The sequence below is a fragment of the Tachypleus tridentatus genome, chromosome 4 (genome assembly GCF_004210375.1).
Source record: "Tachypleus tridentatus isolate NWPU-2018 chromosome 4, ASM421037v1, whole genome shotgun sequence".
Classification (NCBI taxonomy): Eukaryota; Metazoa; Arthropoda; class Merostomata; order Xiphosura; family Limulidae; genus Tachypleus; species Tachypleus tridentatus.
Genome location: NC_134828.1, coordinates 83,932,064 through 83,946,413, shown reverse-complemented (window position 1 = coordinate 83,946,413; position 14,350 = coordinate 83,932,064). Strand labels below are relative to the sequence as shown.

General features: G+C 31.1%; 1 protein-coding gene across 1 annotated transcript in view; it reads left to right on the top strand.

The window, feature by feature from the left end:
* Positions 1 to 14,350, top strand: part of LOC143249586 (DNA-binding protein RFX2-like) — a 114,125-nt gene that overhangs the window by 89,583 nt on the left and 10,192 nt on the right. Inside the window, exons 12-16 of the mRNA XM_076499701.1 lie at positions 3,806 to 4,070; positions 4,861 to 4,949; positions 6,477 to 6,622; positions 7,186 to 7,283; positions 10,565 to 10,714. Coding sequence (XP_076355816.1) covers positions 3,806 to 4,070; positions 4,861 to 4,949; positions 6,477 to 6,622; positions 7,186 to 7,283; positions 10,565 to 10,714 — 748 coding nt within the window. The remainder of the gene's footprint in view (positions 1 to 3,805; positions 4,071 to 4,860; positions 4,950 to 6,476; positions 6,623 to 7,185; positions 7,284 to 10,564; positions 10,715 to 14,350) is intronic.

Sequence of the window (14,350 nt, the reverse complement as noted above, 5' to 3'; positions counted from 1 at the left end):
TGAACCTATGGTAAGCGTGGGTTCTTCATTTTTATAGCATGTATTACCCCCTTCTGGGGTACATGTTCATGACTCTTGAACCTATGGCAATCCTTCTCTTGTCATGATCTTTCACCTTCTACCTTACCACTTGGGTCTACCTTGTGGTTCAACTGGCCTGTTTTCCTTACCTTCTTTCTTCCGGCCTTTGCTCCTGTTGGCCTTCCATCAGATTTGACAACTCACTTTTTCTCTTGCTTCTTGTCTATCACCCATGGAGGAAGTTCTATAATCTGGCATTTGCACCATTCCCAGCATGTTCATTTCCCATTTCATCTTCATCGTATATCATGGTTTTCTCTTCATTGGGTTTCATCTAAGACCTGTGGCCTTGCTTCAGATTTTAATATGACTCTAACTGTAAGTTTTTATTTTTTTTTATTTTTCAGGGGCTTTTATATACTTTTTATCATATGGATCCTGCTTCATGGCAAGTAGTGCCCAACTAGGAATTCTTTAATTCTGAACCTGCACTGTACAGCAGTTTATTTTCCATGGTTTTGTAATGCTCACAGTTGAGATAGTGTGTTTCACAAAATTGCTTTTATGTGAATAATCTTGTGGTATTTGCTTCATAAATTTGCTTCATCTAAGACCTGTGGCCTTGCTTCAGATTTTAATATGACTCTAACTGGTAAGTTTTAATTTTTTTTTATTTTTCAGGGGCTTTTATATACTTTTTATCATATGGATCCTGCTTCATGGCAAGTAGTGCCCAACTAGGAATTCTTTAATTCTGAACCTGCACTGTACAGCAGTTTATTTTCCATGGTTTTGTAATGCTCACAGTTGAGATAGTGTGTTTCACAAAATTGCTTTTATGTGAATAATCTTGTGGTATTTGCTTCATAAATTTGCTTATTACAGAATGTACCACCCATGGATTGCAAGGGTAAAGCATAAGGGAATAGCTGCTCATCTTTGCCATTTTTAGATTGAATGAATCAGTACGTTCTGCTTTTCAAAATGAGTTTTATGATCATCTATTGTACTGTCTTGGGTGATGATGTTTCTCTGGACTCTCCAATTTGCAATAATCAATACAACAGAGTGAGATGTTAGTATGCAGTCCAATCCTTTGATTAGATGCTCTAATCCTACCTCATGTGGGTGTTGGTACCTCATGGACAGGTTTTGGATTCAGAGTGAGTCAATCAACACAAGTCCTCACACATATTTCATGTTGTCTATCTTCATCCCTTGATTTTCTCTCTCTGTGTTGTGGGTTAGTGTTCTCGTTCTGTCTTTGGCTATTCTTTATTTTTTATGGAGGTGTTATTGTTATTTGGATGGTCCCAGCCTGTTTCATGGTTGGGGGAGGTGATTTCCTACAATAAATATCTTTTTTTATACTAGATGTCAAATTTCCAGATCAATAACTTGGGTTTAAGGTAAAGAGTATACAATCCTCATCCTACTCTTGCATTGATGTTGATACCTGTGAGGAGGTTTTGGATGTAGTTGACTTTCTGAATATTGTTTGCCATACCACTAGCCACTCCACACTCATCCCAGGGGTGCACTATCAGAAATTCATTTTCAGGATAGGAAAATTGTAATTATGATTTCAGTTATGATTCTGATTTGTAAAGATATTAATTGTAAAACTTTTATTAACCCATCCCTCACCTTTCTTTTTACTTTTATGTGCATAAAAATGTGCAGGTACATGTTACTTCCATTTCATTGTGATTTCTCAGTTTAAAAAAAAAAGCTAGTGCCATTTGAGAGATAACTTTTCATTGCTACTTCAATAGCCAAAAATACGTATAAAAGTAAGGGTAACTAATTGATGAATTATTTGTTAAGCATCTGCTTCTTTTCATTATAAAGTTATAGAATTATAATGATTTTCAAGCATTCTTTCTTCAAGTGAGGTGTCATCATTTACCATTTGGTACCTCCTTTTGTTGAATTGTAATATCAATGTAGATAAATAAATAAAGAGGTGGCAACAATGATTTTTAGTGCCATAAAAATGTAAAATTTTGCTGGTTACTTAAGCGGACTAGTTTTGTCAATAGAGTTATGATTATCAGGGATATGAATGGTTGTGTTACCCAAACTAGTCAAGTTAACTGACTAATAGATCTTTGTTTCATTGTGCCAAAGGTGGTTGGTTTCATCCTTTTATTTCTCCACAATATTCTTAAAAACATTTTTTAACAATAATGTCAAAATGTCCAAATTTTAAATTGAAAGAAATATGTTTTTCTTTTTTAAGATGCATAGTACCATATTTACATGTATTTTGCATTCAAATATTAAAACATCAAAATTGACCAATACAACCATATTTCAAATTAAAAGTTTAGCTACAGAATTCAGATATTGTTCAGACCATAAGGTGATATGTGGAAATTTTATTTTCATATTAATTTACTATAAATATAACTTATGAATTAAAAGTTTCACATATACTGTTAATTAGATTTCATTTGACTGCACTGTTCAAGTGATTCTATCAATTAATAAAATTTATTTTAGTTACTAGTGTGTAGTCTGTTAAAAACTTGGGGGCAAGTACTACTACCCTTACTATGTGAGATACCCTAACCTCAAACTTCATAGCTAAGTGAAGTAAATTAATTTTGTAAAATCAAGCTTGATCAAGAAAGAGGCAAAAAAAGTGCAGTTGAGGCAGTCAGACTTCAGTAAGTTTTTTGTAAGCCAATCAAGATTAAGTTAGTACATGTAATGGTTGCTTGATGTATTCATGATAATTATTGGTAAAAATCAGTTAGATGAACAACTTGTATACAGAAAAGCCAGTGCATTTTGGTAACACTAGATTCCAACAATAGTTTTTGTGTTATTTCACTTAGCAACAGAAGTATAACCTAATATTGTTTGTAGTCTATGTATTGAAAGTATAAAATGAAATGTATGCAAAATAAAACTGGAAAATATTTCTTGACTTCTCAATTTAGAGTCTCTATTGATTAAAGATGTTTGCTTTTTATTAAAATGTTGGCAGTATAACAGAAAATAGCTCAATTCAGAAACAAACTTAGTTTATAATTGAACTGATAATTTTATGCACTTGGCTCGAGGCTAAGTGATCTCACACTACATTATTACTTTAGGCTTATTATGCCAACACTTATAAGGTTTCATGCAACCTCCACCCATTTTAATGATGGAGGTGCAAGGGGGCCAGGCATTAATCAAGATATTCTATCTGGATAAATGCAGTTTTGGCTGTTATGACTCCTCCTATTTTGAGAAATCAAGCACAATGTGAAGTGAAACATATTGGCTTTTATATAGGATTAGTTATTGTTTAGGTGACAAAATCTAATCAGTAGTTTAGCTAAACTTTATGCTAATTCAAATTTTTGTAAGTTCAGCAGATCAACATTATGAATTAATAAACAAAACCACATGTAGCAAACTGTAGATGTTGCCAATTACAACTTAACATAGGGATATTATAATAATTTAACCTGAAGGTTTCCAGAGTGGAGCTTAATTTTAACCAGAGTGTATTTTAATTTCAGATGAAATTATGTTCATCACAATTATAATAGTAATATGTTCATCACAATTACAATAGTAATAGTAATGCATGAATATCTGTCTACACTAAACACTTACCTTGCAGTCAGATTAACTAGTATTTCTACTATATTGGCCAGTTAATTGGACACGTTATTTTCCAGATTTGCTTTTAAGAGGTAGAGAATTTTGGTATCTGAGTCTGTCATTGGTATAGGAAATCACATGACTATGATGCCTAAGTTTATTGTGGTCTTCTTATTTCTAGGTTCAAACCAAATAACTTTAAGTCAGAAAGCATGGAAGGAAATAGGGGGTCAGGTGTGACTAATGTTTCATCTCATTCTACTGATGGCATCTCATCACAGCAGCAACAACCTGCCCCTCATCAACATCAGCATCAACAGTACCTCGGTGATGCTTCTGCTGCTATCCCAAACCTTGATCTGGAAACCAGTAGCCTCACACTTCCAGATGATATTGAAATAGAAGATGTACATGCATTCAAAGTACTGTACAAAGAACATTGTGAGGTGTGTATACTAGTTCATCATTGATAATATAATGTGAACTGGAAATTAATTTAAAGTCTATGAAAGTACATGCCAGATAGATGGTATTTACTGATCCAGGTGGTGAATTAATAATATTAAAACTTTTGTTATTCAACATTTTAAATCAGTCTTGTAATAAAAAGAACTAAATTTTGAAAGTTGTTTTAGTATTTTCTAACATTTATATTTTGAAGTGCTTATTATTTTTCAGTATTTTTGCATGAAATGTTTGCTGTGAAATCTCCTGTAACAGATATTTGTTGCTCCATATTATTTGTTGAACATAAAATGCCAAATATGGTAGAAGAAAATTTATATCTGTAACTAATGATGATTTTATTCTTAATGTACCATATAAATTTTTATATGTATACTTTGTAGCTTTTATGCTTTTACATTGGTGTATGGAAGATACTAATGTTAAACCTGTGTTTTCAGAAGAAACTTATGAGCTTTAACATATTATGTTAAGTATTAACTTAAGAACAAATTTATATTGTACAAATATTTCCAGGAAATTTTACATCTCTCTTGCACAAAAGAAGTAAATTCAGATCTGCAATTTCTTCCAATTGTGATGTTAACTGTAAATTAAATATTTGTACTTTTGTGTATTTATTAGGTAAATGCACAAATTCACATTGAATGGTCAAAATTGGTTAACGAAGAATTTTCTTAATATATTCGAAGCTTCTGTTTTTTGTTTATTTCTTTACAGTTTTGTTATTATTTATTAAGAAACTGAAATTAACACACCTATATATCTTAGGCCTTCCTTGACGCAGTCATTACCCTTCAATTTTCTATGATAGAAACTTTATGGAGAACATTTTGGAGAACACAAAGTAATGGTCAGAGGTAATTCTAGAGTATTTTGATAAGGTGCATTACTGTATTTATTTTTGCTTTGCAGTATATAGGAGAATGTGCACCTTTTATTACCCAAATATGTTAAGCATAGAATTACTGATGGTGTCTGTATGGGCACTACTGGCTTTTTGAACACAATTTCAAGTATCTATATATGTACCAAATTGCTCTATGAAAACATACAAATCATACAAAACATTTAGCAAAAACACCTTCCTTGTTGCAATCCATTCCACTAATTACTGCTTAATTCCCCTATGTTTTCATAGAAGATTTATGATTTCCCTCACATTGTTTGCTCAGTCATGTACAAAAAGCATAGATTTTACTTGGTTTTATGCAATATGCATTCCACTAGTAGCAAAAAGTATGAAAATAATTTTATGATAAAAGCTTCAGAGAGTATACAAATAGTTATTATTGTTTTGTTTCAAGCAAACAAGTTGAGAGAATATGTATATTTGAAGAAGAAAGATATCAGTTAAATTTTTGAAGTACAAAAGTAGGAATGTTAACTTAGTAGTTATCAAATGTTTAAATACACTGTTGTAGTACATGGAATGAGAAGACAGCTGGAGGAAAACATAGCATATGTTTTTAATTTACTCAAGTTTAGTGAGTGCATTCAATTAAGTTGCCTGGTTTACTTTGTTGTGCTTTGTTTCTGCCCTTCATTCTTGTACAAATGATTTTCAGTACTAATACCAACTCTATAAGAATGTTTATATACAAATCAAACATTTGCAGACGAGAACAGGTTACAGTACAATTGGGCAGTAATTTCCAACTCTTATATTGGATATAGTAGGATTCTCACTTATAGATCACATGATGTGTATACTACACTGTACAAGTTATATTTCACCATCCTGAATCAGATTTTCTGATTTACAAATTAAAGTAAGAGAATTTAGCTCACAAACAGAAGGGCAAATGGGCTGAAAAGCCTGTCATTGTAAGTGCTCAGTTCATAAATTATCTGTCTTTTGTTTCCATGTGTACATTTGTTACTTTTACAGAAGTGTTTCATTAATCATCATATGTTGTATAATTCATGAACTGTGTGAATTAACAATTTTTTTTTACATAGCAGTCAAATCACATTAGTTAATAAATTACATAGCATTACAGTAGTTGTACAGTTAGTTGGATTATATGATAAGGTTGTAGAGGTGTACGTTTACTGTGCCTTACATTATGTGAATTAGTAAATTTGTAGTTAGTTCATGGGTTATATAACATAATAAATCCAATCACATGCATTTTCACTGTCAAAAACATAATATTCTAAAAAAACGTTGTTTTAATGTAAATATTAATATACGTTTTTACCAACACATTTGTATATAAATATCTGAAAGACTGTGAAGTTTTATCAAGTTGTTAGCAAATTTTTGTATAGTTGTTCACAATATTTTTTTAAAGAAACATTATGCTTAAAGAGAATTTATTACTTTGAGGACTCACATTACTAAAAGAAGAAAAATATGTTGCATTACTTTTTTATATTTGTAGTAAAGATGAAAATACTCTGAAAGATAGTAGTCTGTATAAGCTGTGTCTTTGTGAAGACGTACAAAAGTTAGTGAGGAATGTAGACTACCAGTTTTACCAAAACCTAGTTGACGTCTTGATTCCAGATGTGCTTCGACCCATTCCAAGTAAGTAATCGTTTATTGAGAATAGTTAAATGACATTGCTTGGATCTATAAACAGAGTAATCTTCATAATAACAATTGTCTGGGCCATGCAAATATTGTCAAAATAAACATTACCTATCCTAGTCTTCTTTAATTTCATATTAGTTCTATTGTAATACTTTATTAACCCACTTGTAATCTGTGTTACTGTTTTCGTAACTCAAAACTATTCTGTCTTTATATATAGAAACACTAATTTTTTTGGTATGTATAATCTTGTTTATAACCTATGCTTTTCATTTGTCTGTGTCTCCTACTTATATCTACCATTGTACATACTTGTTAAATGTGTTATGGTCATATTTTTGTACTATGTTAGTTTGCACTACTTTAAGTTTCTCATAGTTAATGAGAGCTTTTTTATATCTGTATTACTGTTGGTTTAAGGTGTGTACCTGTTCTTCAACCTTCTGGTGGAAAAGCCTTAGAAGTTTTTAAAAATTAAAACTTATTTTTCAACTTTCTCTCATTTGTTTTTAAATTATAAATAAGGAATTTTAAATTTGACCATTGTATTATTTTAGGTTCACTCACCCAAGCTATTCGTAATTTTGCTAAAAGCCTGGAAGGTTGGCTTACGTCAGCTATGGCAGGTTGTCCAGATGACATGGTTAGAGTCAAGGTACTGTTTCATTTTGATTTCATTTAACATTTTGAGTTTTTTTTAATATGTCTGTTTAACTGACATGTAATGCAAATTTTGAACATTGAATTCCTATATTTTTAGTATGACATCTCTTTGTCGTTAATATGTAGTTTAAAGTTTTTATATATATCCATTGTATGCTGAGAACAATAAGATGTGCTTGTATCATTATTTCTTAATACAAATTTTCAGTACTGTTATTTATTTGATGTAAATCTCACCTTGTCTGTATCCGCATTTTATGATTTAAAGATTCAATGTTAAGTCTGTATTCCAAGTATAATTTTACAAAATGGTACAACTTCCATAAAATGTAAAGTTTTAGTATTAGAATAAAGTTATTAAATAAATAATTATGAATTTAAATTAATATCCCTTAATTACTACCATATAATGAAAGATTTGGTTTTGGGTCATTGTATTTTAAGTGCAATTCATTGTGTTTGCATAACTTTTGTGTAATTTGAAATAGTGTACTTTGAGTATAATAGTGTAATTGGACGTAAGTATAGAATTGGGATTTAATATATATATTTTCAGTATTAAATCGTTCTTTTTTTGTAATGGGGTTATTGCTGCTGTATAAAGTTTAAAACATTCTGTATAGTGTTATAAGATTTCTGTTATAACTTTTAAGTAACTTTTTTACAGTGGAGCTTGGTGTACATATATTATTGATATTTTATTTAAGTCATCACATTTTAATTTCACATTAACACTTTCATTGTGGGCATCCTGTTTTTACTCATATCATGAGGCTTTAATGAGTTACATTTAATATTTAATTAAACTACTTTCTGATCATGGTATACAAATAAACTTGACATAAAAATGTAGCTAATAATCCAAATTTTAATATTATATATGTTATAATTTTAACTTTATGAGGCAATATTACAAAAGCCCTGAATTTTTCTTAGTGTGAAAATTGTGACACATTGTTTAATATAGTGCCTTGCAAAAATATTCACCACTACCTATAATGTCACATTTGGATGAAATACAAATATAGTGGAACCCCTCTAAGCGGCCACCCCTCGGATTCGGTCACCCCTTGAAAGCAGTCATTCAATCACAGTCCCTTTTTTTTGTTTACATAATCCCTTATTATGTACAGTGGAACCTCTTTAATCAGGCCAGTTTGTCTCAGTCCCAAAGGTGGCTGCTTCAGAGGGGTTCTACTGTAATGTAAACAACTTTTTTAATGAACTTGCTTGTATTCAAAACTAATGATCAAATTAACCCTGTTAATGTGAAAGAGGTTGAATGTTTATAAAACCTGGAAAGGAAATATATAAATTGGAATTTTCTGATTACATAAGTATTCAGCCCTCCCTAATTCAGTACTTGGTGGAAGCACCTATCATAGCAGTTACTGTTGCAAGTTTTTTGGTTTTTGTTTAATAGGTCTCTACCTGCTTTGCACAATGGGATGGTGTAATTGTTGCCCTTTCTTTTTGAAAACATTTCTCCAATTCTGACAAGTTTATTGGGGATCAATGATGGACTGCAATCTTCATATCTTAATAAATCTAAAATATTCTTTTTTTTTCTTTCTTTTTGGAATACCTTCAAACTGTAAAACTACTTTGTTTATACTTAGCTCATATCAGTATACATCTATTTATAATTAAATTTGTATTGCTTTATTGCCCTTTGAACTGTTACTAACTGCTTTTAGTGACATTATAAGTTGTAAATCACTCGGGGAACGTGGAGCTCACATTATGCTATCAGATTATGTTACTCACAAGCTGCTCCCCTGTGTGACTCATGAAACATTTTTATTGTATTATTATTTATTTTACCTAAATTAATCTTAACTAACCTAACAAGATCCATACTTTAGTTACTTTTATAGTAATGAATAAAGAATAAGCATGAAAAGCAAGAAAAAAAAATACTTCACTGATTTTTTTGTTGTTCTTGATTGTCAAAGAGAGTTAACCCTAATATTTGTTTAATAATCATAGTATTTCACTTTATTAAATAATGCACTAAAGGACATAGGCTAATAACATGCAAAAAGTAGGCAATTTTCCCTGACTCTTACAATTTCTCTTGTTTTTTAACTGTGTGACAAGAGCTGTTAACAACTTTGTCCAAGCTAGTTATTATCTTTTTGTGGAAAGTTGACAATTTTCCTTCAAGAAAACGACATTATACAATTTGTTAAGTGATAGGTGAAAACCTCATGTTTTTTTTTCTTATAAATAATCTAAAATTAAACATAACAGAGAACTGTTGGCAAATTCTGAAAGAGGATGTGACAGGTGGGTGTAGCAAGAGAGGTCTGATTTTCTCTTTGATAATTCTGTAACCAAACAAATTTGAAGTCTATAAAACTTGTGTGGTTTGTCTGAGCAATGATGATTTTTAGTAAGTAATATATATATAATTTCATACTTATTGGAGGGATGGTGAATAAAAGAGAGAAGAGGACATGCCTAGACAAAATGTGTCACACTAAGGGAAGTTCAGGATTTTTTAAAAAGTATTGTGTTATCACATTAAGAACTTAAAACTTGTATACTACTAAAATATGCGTTATTAGCTGAAGTTTTATGCTATACTAACTGGTATAACATAATAAGGTAGATCAGTAAAATTTTGAATAGAAATTGCTGACACTTTGTGTCATGCACAGTAAAGGATGCTCCTGCTAGTAGGTTTGAAGTACAGGGTGTTCGGAAAGTCACTGTGCAGTTTTGTAATCATATTTTATTCAGTCTATTTCAAGCCAGCAACTGATAGCAGTGTTTAGAAACAAAATAAGAAGGATCCAGGCCTCTATTGATGCCAACGGAGGTCACTTTTAACATTGTTTATAATTGTCATTCATATTTACCTCCTGTATTCTATATTGAAACATGTCTGTTAATAAATATATAAGTTCACAGTGACTTTCCGAACACCCTGTATATAAACAATTCTACTTATTTGAATAAGATGTTAGTTTGAATCTGGATGCTTCTGACCACTTTGTAAACCTGAAACCAACAATGATAAATTCTTATAAATGTTTATTACAAATAGTTGTTCATTATATGTAGGAAATTCGTATTTTGTTTGTGTTTTAATTTTTAATTTCATGTGTTTTTTTTGTTGTTTTTTTATAAGAGACATACTTATATGTTTTGCTTGAAATGTGTATCATTTATTTTGTGAAATTACAGCAGTTCCATAGGAGAAGAAAGCATACTGTGTTATGTAATTTAGAAATTTACTCCTATTAAATAGTTTTGTTCTATGTCAAGGTTAGTGCAGTGAGTGCCTTTGCCCAAACATTACGTCGTTACACATCTTTAAACCATCTGGCTCAGGCTGCTAGAGCTGTTTTGCAGAACTCCTCTCAGATAAATCAGATGTTATCAGATTTAAACCGTGTGGATTTTCATAATGTTCAGGTTAGTATTCTTCTTAAGTTTTTGAATTTTATGAAACAACATTAATATCAGAATGCTATAGTTGCTTTGTAAAATTCATTTCAGATAAACTGAACATTAGCAGATTTGAAACTGTACATTTATAAAATGTTCATGTTGGTACTGTGTTGCATACACAAACTTTAATGTACTATCCATGCATTGTTAGACTCAGCCACTAGAACTAATTTACTTACAGAATTTATCTCAAGTAAATTGCATGTTAACATATGTGAAATGTATGTTTCCATGTGTTTTTATTCAACAGTAAATTCAGAGCATTAGAAACATCTTTCAGAATTATAGTATTATGTAAATCATACCTTACTTACACTGTTCAGAGTAGTTGACTTTATATTTTCAACTTACTTACATAACATCAGTTAAATTTCATTTAAAGAGCTGTTTAGCAGAATAACTGTTTACATAATAAATTTACTGTATAATTATATAATTTTTCTTATGGTTAATGTTCTATTTTGATTTAAATATTAGAATGCTGTTAAAAATCTATATTTATTTTCTAAAAACGTTTTCTGTTGATTATGATTTTTTGTGAAATTTTATTGTTTTAAAGAGAAGACATTAAAAAAAAAATTATAACTCTCTTGATACAAGCTCAGTTTGTATGACCAAACACATGACTCCTTTGTACTTCCTTAAAGTCTTTTTAAATCTAATATTTTCAACTTTCTATATAGTGTGTATATTTTCACAAAATGTGGCAGCCTTTCACTTAGTATTATGTCTTTCACCTACAAAAAAAAATCATATTTTTATTGATGGATTTTTTTAATAAAATGAAATAAAAATTAGTCCATGAATGTATTAAGTGTTTGTTTTGAATATTTTATGTGAAAAGTAATTTTGATGTTAAAATTAAAAATACTTTTCCTAAATCTCAAAAATCTCAAATTTCCTTTGTGTAATCCCTAAATGCACTTCAAACTTTTTTCACTAAAACTTTATAGTTTTTGTGTTATTTTCTCTACCCTATCTCAAAATGGAATAGGTCAATTTGAATGACCTCGTAACTACCACTTAATGATTTTTATTTAATTAAATAATGAACCAAACAATATAGATTAGTAACATGCAAAAAGTGGACAAATTTCCTTACCTTTCAAAATTTGAATAGTTTTATATTTAAAACATGCATAGTCACTTTCAAAGTACTTTTCATTAATGAGTTTACAGCTAAAGTTCCAGTACAGTCTTAACTCTTCTCATGCATAGATATCTCAATCTTTTTTGTGCCCTCTAAGCATTGCTAAAAGTATTTCACACTCAGTATGCCATTCTATATATCACACCAATTTTGTATTGCTAATGAACATGTACATTGCATGTGACTACTCTCCACCAGTAGTATTCTGCCACCCATATTGGTTGCAGCTAGCTCCCTGTACTATTCTTGCTCAATTCTCACTTTTTTGATTGGTTTTACATCATTTGGATACATTCTTACATGTGTGGCTACCATTTATGATTGAGCTTCTTTGCCATTTTTCAGATGTTTTTAAACTGTTTTCTTTGCATTTGCTTTTTATACCTGAGTTCTAAGTGAATTTGTCATGATTTCAATGCTAAATGTATATAATAAGGAAGTTCCCATTACAGTCAACATTGCTGCTAATGACTTCCCAGGACTTAGGGTCAACTTTATCTGCAGAGGAAGTATAGGCCTTAATTTTCAAGGAGCTACATTCATATGTTTGGCTAATGATTTATCCTCCTTTTTACAGCTTTTTTTTCCAGTAACTTCTTATTTTGATCAGTCACAATCTACATCTATTCAAGATATTTTGCCTTCCACCCCTTTTTTACAGCTTGTTTATCAGGTATATGATATTTTATCCATATTCCTTGTTGCCTGTGATGCTTTCCTTTCCTTATTGGGTGCAATTCCTTCTTCTGAATTTTATTTTTTCCCCCTTTCACTTAACATTATGGTTCTTGCTCAAAGATTTTTGGATCAATTTCAGTACAGTGCTAGTAGGCCTCAGCCACTTCACTTGTTGGATCAACATGCTTTGGCATACCATTGCTTTTCAGATCTATATTTCATTTATCAACAATTTAATCTTCTATTTCTACTTTAGGGTTCAAATCTGAGAGCAATTGCTCATTTTAATTAGACTTAATGTTCAATGATTCACACACACATTTATGGCAGGTATTTAGGAATAAGATTAATATTTCTAACAAAACATTATTCCCCTGGGGTGCTTGAAGACTAAACAGTCCTCCTTCAACCCCACACATGGTAGGAATTGGGAAAAAGAATTGTAACTGAATAATTAAATATTATGGTCAAGGTTTAATGAGTATAATTTTAGTCGCATAAATGCTAGTCTGGGAGGTGTGGCAGATGATGAAGAGAAGGCCAAGCGAATCCCCGACTGAAGAGGAAACAAGACGAAACAAGAAGAGATGACAAGAAGCAGGCTGGATAAAATATGAACGATATATCAAACTTAAATGGGCCAATTCAGGGCGGACATGGATCAGTGGATCAAAGTGCCCTAGCAGGGATCTATAGATCCAGTGCCTAAGATTTGGTGTGGGGGAAACGGGAGTACCCTGAGAAAACCCACTTTCACTAGACGGGACTGAATGAAACCTGCCCAGTGCCTTTCACTCTTCCCTCTCCCTTTTATGTTACCTGTCTTCTCTCCAGTTATTGTCAGAGGCTTTTCATAGTTCCCCTGAACTTTCTTCAAATGAGCTCAGATGTCCCTCTTTTGATTCCCTATGGCTCAGTTATTGACCACTTTAGGGGAATTTATCTGTCTTATAATACTTGCAATAGGACATACTTACACTGCTTCTACAGTTGAACAGATATTCCATATCTTCCTCATAATTCCAGATACAGAATGTCTTTTACTTGTATTTATGGTTGGATGAGCTGAGATATCTGCTCTTAATACCAGATACAGATATTGTTCTATTCTTACAGTTGAGTTAAGGCAATGACACAACCCTGTAATTCTGAATTTGGTTTCTTCTACTTCTTGGTCCTACTATGGTTTTTGGGAGTTTGTCCTGTTTTGGTTGCATGCCAACTTTCTCTTCATAATATAAGTTGCTTGATGTGTTGCATAGTGTTTACTTACAGTTGGGATTCATATGTGTGCATAACACAGTCCACATACCTTAGCCACATTGACCCTTTTGCAACAAGCTCAATATATTATACACGAGTTCATATGCACATTTGCACACATAAGTATCAATACAATAACTTTTTATGCAGTATGTGTATCTTCACAAAATTTGCTAGACTTTTAGTAAATGTTACAAGTTTTTTGTACACAAAAAATCAGATTTTTTAATGAAGTATTATTACTAAAGATTTGTTTGGGAAAATATTGAGTCTGTTTCATTACTAGTCTGAGTGCAAAGTGATTTAATGTTATGATAAAAAAACTATTCGTTGTCCCAACAATCTGAACTATTAGTTTTAATATCTAAAATGTCCTAAATACATTTCAAACGTTTATTTTCAATAAGACTGTATATTTTACTTGTTATTTTCTCCACCCTAACTGTGTGGGATCTGCCACTTTCACCAACCTCATAACCATCATAAAAAATTAAGAAATAAGTTTGTTT